General features: G+C 40.3%; 1 protein-coding gene across 1 annotated transcript; it reads right to left on the bottom strand.

Annotated features, from left to right (window-relative positions):
• Positions 1 to 1,101: 1,101 nt before the first annotated feature.
• On the bottom strand, positions 1,102 to 1,631 carry LOC308414744 (protein Dr1-like; the record flags this gene model as incomplete). The annotated part of the gene is given in 2 exon segments (XM_080909972.1): positions 1,102 to 1,169; positions 1,172 to 1,631. Coding segments are annotated over 2 exon segments (528 nt in total).
• Between the last annotated feature and the right edge of the window lie 4,929 nt (positions 1,632 to 6,560).

The raw sequence follows: 6,560 nt of genomic DNA on the forward strand, positions 1-6,560 counted from the left end.
AGCTGCTCCCTTTTAACAAGCAAGTTAACACTTAATACAGGGCTGGTCAGTTATGACACTTTTTAAGCAAACACAAAACTTTTAAAGCTATCACTAAATTATAATGATGGGGACAACTATGTCATATCAAAAGTTAGCACAGGATTCTTTAGGCCACCTAGTCAAGAAAATGTAAATGCTCCACTAAAACCAAACAATAAGTAAACTACACGTTAAATAAAAATGAAAAGCTCTTTCCATAGCTGGCATGCTCATCGCTTCCTCTCACTTACTTCCCTAGCAAAGGTTTGGATACCCAGGAACCTCAGTCAGACCAACAGAACCCAACCAATGCCTTGTGAGCCCCACCTATGTACTCAAAAACAGACTAACAACTAATACTACGAACAATTACTCAACTGGAGTGATATAGTAAGAATCGTGACAATCTTCAAGATTAGCCAGTTTCTGAAACGTCGTAGTGTAGTTCAAGATAAATTATACTATAATAAAACCAGTCTTCACTGCTACACAAAACAGTAACAAAATCAAAACCATAACTCACCAAATTTATACAACCATTAGTGAATACATTTCCTTCCTAGTTATTGAATGTCTTGAGATTTCTTCTAAACAATATATTTGAGCATATATAATTGTTACCTGAATACATACTCACTTTAAAAGACAAAAAAGTTAGATACAATATGTAACTGAACCTTTTCACCACCTGATTCAATGTGTTCTGCATCAAACCATGCCCCATCTCAATATAAATTCTCAATTTCAGTTCAGTTAAAAGGGCAGAGAAAATACAAATACAGATTAAGAGATCTCTATAAATTTCAATGTATTTTTATAAACCTGAAGTTGTCTGTAACACTGTTTATTGACCAAATAAAGGGTTCACACTGGTCTAAGATTCCAGAAACACCATTATAAATTCAAAGTTGATATTATACTTAACCTTAAATTTTCAATAGTTCAGAGACAGTTTTACATGTACAGCACAGTAGTTGAAACCTGACAGCAGACTTCTCTAAAATACCAATGGTAAGTCCGCCAAGATGAGTTTCTTTCACTGTTTTCTTATAGAGGAAACAGAAGCCCAGATGGTGGATTTCAGATATCATCATCTTCTTCTTCATCTTGTGAAGATCCCGCCTGATTGGATGCGCTGGCTGAGGCTGAGCAAGCTGGGCTTGTTGAGCGGCTTGCTGCATTTGAAGCAATTCCTGCGGGGCCAGTTCTGCTTGTTGCTGTCTAGCTTTTGCAAATAATTCCTGTTGCTGTCTCAGTAATTCTTCCTCAGGAATGCCAAGGTTTTCCAAAGGAGAACTGGCCTTTCTTCGTTTTAATGCTACTGTCTTGCATTCTTGTAAGACTTCTTTTATTTCACTGATGTAAGAGCCAAAGCCCAAACTCTCTAGTGCTTGAATGACATGCTCTGGTGAAATTGTCTTCTTTTCTGACTTGTTACAAATCTCGTTGGCTTCAGAAGATATAAGGTGAATGAATTCAGTGCAGCAGTTCACTACCAGCTCTCTGGCATCATTGGCCACCGGGACATTAGGGAGAATCTCTTTGATCATCTTATTTATAGCAGCTCTGGGGATAGTGAGATCGTCGTTGTTGCCAGACGAGGAAGCCATTGTACCTTCCTGTCTTTCAAGCCCCAACTTTTAAAGACAGGGTCCCCTCTGGTTCACCACTCCATGAAGATTTCTCAACAGGCTGTCCCTGGAGAGAGATGTCTGAATCCTGGAAGCTCAGAGAAGAGAGTGCAGAAACCAGGAAGAAGCGGGCTGCAGGGCAGGGAACACCCACTGTGTGAGAGAGTTTAGTGCAAATATGAAGGAAAGGTCAGGGGGCTGAGAGCTCTAGGGACACCACTCCCAGGGCTGAAGAACCACCCTTCGTGTTGCCTCAAACGAACTGGCGAGGTCATCTAACCGAACCTAAATGGCACAGGAGCGCAAGCAAGACCGAGGAGTACCCACCCGGCCGCAGAACCGGGCGGACACATAGCAGGGTTGGCTCTACAGAGCCGGAGCCCGCCACTGCCACCAGCAGCGGTTGCAGCCGCCTTGGCCAAACCATCCTCCAGGCACCCGCGCCGCTGCCTCACAACATGTCTGCCGAAGCCGCAGCTGAAAGCACGCTGGCTGCCTGGGAACCAAGTGGACTGGGCTGAAAACAGTGGGAGCCACAGAGGCAGCCACCGCTGCCAAGCATTTTGCCAAGAGCAGGCTGTAGTAGCAGAAGCGGCGCTAAAGGTGGTCTCCCTACGGGCCAGGAAGGAGGTTTGCTGCAAGCTCACAGCCTTTCTTAATATGGACAAATTTCTTACAAATTATATAAGAATCCAAAGCAGACCATCTCAGGGAGATTACCTGCTAGTTATTATCTTGTCCCATTATGACTGCCGACAATATATTTTACAATGTTTTCACTATACTTGGCTTCCTTACTATCCCTCAAATGCCCCTCAATTCTAGTTGTTTCTCCCTGCATATGCTCCCTCAACTGCATTTCTCCTCCTCCCCAATTGATCCTATGTTTCTATTTACCTTTCCCATTTCCCTCATAACATCTATTCTATTTCCCTATTCCACAACTCCCTTCATAACAGTCACAAATAATATAAAATACCTTGTGGTAACACTAACCAAACAAGTGAAAGATCTGTATGCCAATAACTTCAAGTCTATCAAGAATAAAATAGAGGAAGATCTCAGAAAATGGAGAGATTCGCCATGATCATGAATTGGCAAAATTAACATAGTAAAGATGGGCATCCTACCAAAGGGCATGTACAAATCAATGCAGATTCAATGTAGTCTGCACCAAAATATCAACACAATGCCATCCTGAGTGAGGTAACTCAGATCCAAATGGACAAGCACAGTATGTACTCATGAATAGTGGATATTAGCCAAAATAAAAGTGCAGAATAAGATAGAGTCCACAGAAGTCAAAACCATCAACAAGCTTAAGGGCCCAAGTAAAGATGCCTCAGTTCAACTTGGGAGGGAGAAGAAAGGCAACCACAAGGGGGGAGAGAAGGACTGACCTGAGGGGGGAAGGGGACAGACATAGTGGGAGAGGGGAACATGATCCGGTATTGTGTGGTAAAAAAGAACTGAGTAGTGAGAGCCAGCAGAAAGAATGGAAATAGGCAATCTCAGGAGGTTAGGAGTTTAGAAGGTCCCTCCAGAATTTACCAGAAACCTGGATGGTGAGAGAATCTCAGGACTCAAAGGGAAGGTCCCTAGAAGAAATGCCCTGCAGTGGGGAGAGGGAACTTGTAAGATCCCACCTTCAGCAGTAAGACAGTGAGGGATGGGGTTGCTATTCCACAATCAAAACTCTGACCCATAATTATTTCTGTGTGAAAAAACTGCAGGGATGGAAATGGAAAGAAGACTGAGGAAAAGAAGGTCCAGTGACAGGCCTCAAAGGGGATCTATCTCAATGGGAGGCCCCAAGGCCTGAAACTATTAGTGAGGCTATGGAGCACTCATAAAAACAAACCTATCATCTCAATAGAGGAATGGATTCAGAAATTGTGGTACATATACACAATGGAATACTACTCAGCTATTAAAAACAATGAGTTCATGAAATTCCTAGACAAATGGATGGAACCTGAAGTTATCATGCTGAGTGAGGTAACCCAGCTATAAAAGAAAACTCATGGTAAGTATTCACTTATAAGCAGATACTACAACCCCCCCCACACACACACACAAGCTTGGAATACCCAAGGAACTATCCACAGAACTTATGAAGCTCCAAAAGAAGGATGACCAGAATGTGGATACCTTAGTCCTTCTTAGAAAGGGGAACAAAACAGGGGAGGAAATACAAGCCAAATAGAGGATCAGGGATTGAAGAAAAGATGGACAGAGACTGCTTCACCTTGAGAACCACCTCATATGCAGCCACCAAACCCAAGCACTATTGCTGATACCAAGAAGTGTTCACTGGGAGGAATCAGACATGGATGCCTCCTCAGAGGTTCTGCCAGAGTCCTATAGATTCAGATGAGGATGCTTGCAGCTAAACATCAGACTGAACACGTGGACCCCAATGAAAAAGCTGGAGGAAGGATGGAAATATCTGTAAGATTTTCATGCTCATGGGAAGAACAACATCATCATCAGTCAAGGCACTGATGTGGAGATGGTGATAGGGAGAGGGAGTACCTTCACGGAAACAAGTTGGCAGGGAGGAGAAAGGGGAGTAGGGGGAGGGTATAACATTTGAAATGTAAATACCTAGAATATTCTATAAAATTAAAAAAAATATTGACAAATTGCAATAAATTCACATTTTACAACTAAAAAGCAAACAAAAAACAAAACAAGCAACCAAAAAAAAAAAAAAAAAAAAAAACAGCTGAAATATTCCGATGCAGATAGATCACCCAACCAATGAAGAGAAGTGCTGACCCCTGTGGTTTAATTATGGAAAAGTTGGAAGAAGCTTAGGAGAAAGGCAACTCTGTAGGGAAACCAGCAGTCTCAATTAACCTGGACCCCCATGATCTCACAGACACTGGATCATGAACTGGGCAGCATACACCAGATGATATGAGGCCCGCAACACACATACAGCTGAAGACTGCCTGATCTTATTTCAGTCAGAGAAGATGCATGTAGTTCTCAAAACATTGGAGGCCACAGGAAATTTAGAGTTCTAGTGGGGTGGTTGGGGTTGGGATGTGTTCATGGAGACAGGAATAGAGGGAAGACACTATTGGGTTTGGAACAATCAGAAGGTGTAACGGGGGGGGGGGAGATAAAATTTGGAGTATAAACAAACAAACAAACAAACAACAACAACAAAAACAACTGAGAGTAAGTTTGACAGTATGTCCATTTAGCTAAACAAAAGCAGTTGTTTCACACATGGTGCCTCACCAATAATGGGGTCATCACCAAGTTTTGCAGTACTGACCATTCCTCCTATAGAATGGAACTCAGGTGTTACTGGAAATCAGTCATGCACATATAAGTTATGGGACTATTTTACGTGATACCACCTCTTCCCTGGAGTGTTGGTATTTATTAGTAAGAGCACTTACTTTATTTAACAAAGATCTCCTAATATGATGAATGGGAACTAAAACCAATTGTCTGAGTTAGGGTTTTACCATGACCAAGGCCAGTCTTATACAGGACATTTAACTGGGGCTGGCTTAAAGGGTCAGAGGTTCAGTCCATTATCATCAAGGTGGGGAACATAGTAGCATCCAGGCCAGCATGGTACAGAAGGAGCTGAGTGTTCTACATCTTCATCTGAAGGCTGCTAGCAGAATACTATAATCTGGCCAGCTGAAAGAAGGGTATTAAAGTTCACACACACCATGACACACCTACTCCTGTAAGGCCACACTTTCTAATAGTGCCAATTCCTGGGCCAAGCATATACAAATGATCACACCAGTCTTGCTGAAGTCTCACCAAGACTAGGGCAGAGATAAGTTTATTTCAAGAAATTCAATAATTCATACACTTACCAAAACTGGATGTGGCAGATTCTATGATATATTCCATATAACATATAATATGGTATTTCCAAGCCAGATAGCATACACAAGATTAATTAATGTCTCATTTGTTTTCTTTTATATGGTTGCATTATATGAACTATGATCCAATAGTCACACATTATAATTAGATGATGCATCTCTAAAATGGGTTTGCTCTCTTTTGTAATTTATTTTGTGAGGAAGGTACATTGTTCTAATAGCCTCCCAACACTTGTAGGTTTTAGTAACTCTAATTTTTAAGTGTTATTTAATGTGTTGCTTCACGCTCAGGAACATATAAATTATTAAACACATTATATGATTCAATCAAATTTAAGTTCAGCCTTGGGAAATAGCACTTTATTCATATTACTATTAATGTCATTCTGCAAAAAAAAAAAAAAAGCACTTACATCATACATTCAATGTAAGTGTTCTGCCACTAAGTTATATCAGTAGTCTGTCTTATAATAATTTTAAGGTAAGATTTTTCAGGTGAATTTATTTTCAGTTTTAGCCAACAGTTATACTATATCCCTATAGATTTTATTGTTTTTAAAAATTTGAAGTTTAATTGCCATAAAATATTTTAATATATTTAAGATTAATAATATAATAATTTAATATGGCAATGCAAGAATTTGTATAGTATATTTGAATAGAAAATGCCCATTCACATATTAAAGCCTAGGACCTCTTTTTGAAAGGTTCTGTATAGAAAGTTGTGACTTAGATGGAAAACCTGTTTAAATAAAAGTCTCTGGTTTCTGCTGCCTTCCTTTTCTGTGCCATGCATTTTATGATGTAAAATGAAACACTCTCTTCTACATGTTCATTCTACTATGATGCCATTCCCAACCACATAAAATCAAGTGGTCATAGACTGAAACTTCTAAAACTATAAGCTAAAGCCAAATCTTACTTTAATTTCTTAGTATCAGCAAAAAGAACAGTAGCTTTGACAAATATAGTGTGACTCTTGGTTGCATGAAGCATTTTTACTTAACAGGCCTTTGTCAGTGGCTTATATTTGATGGGCACAGTA

Source organism: Micromys minutus (genome assembly GCF_963924665.1).
Source record: "Micromys minutus genome assembly, chromosome: X".
In the NCBI taxonomy this organism is placed as follows: Eukaryota; Metazoa; Chordata; class Mammalia; order Rodentia; family Muridae; genus Micromys; species Micromys minutus.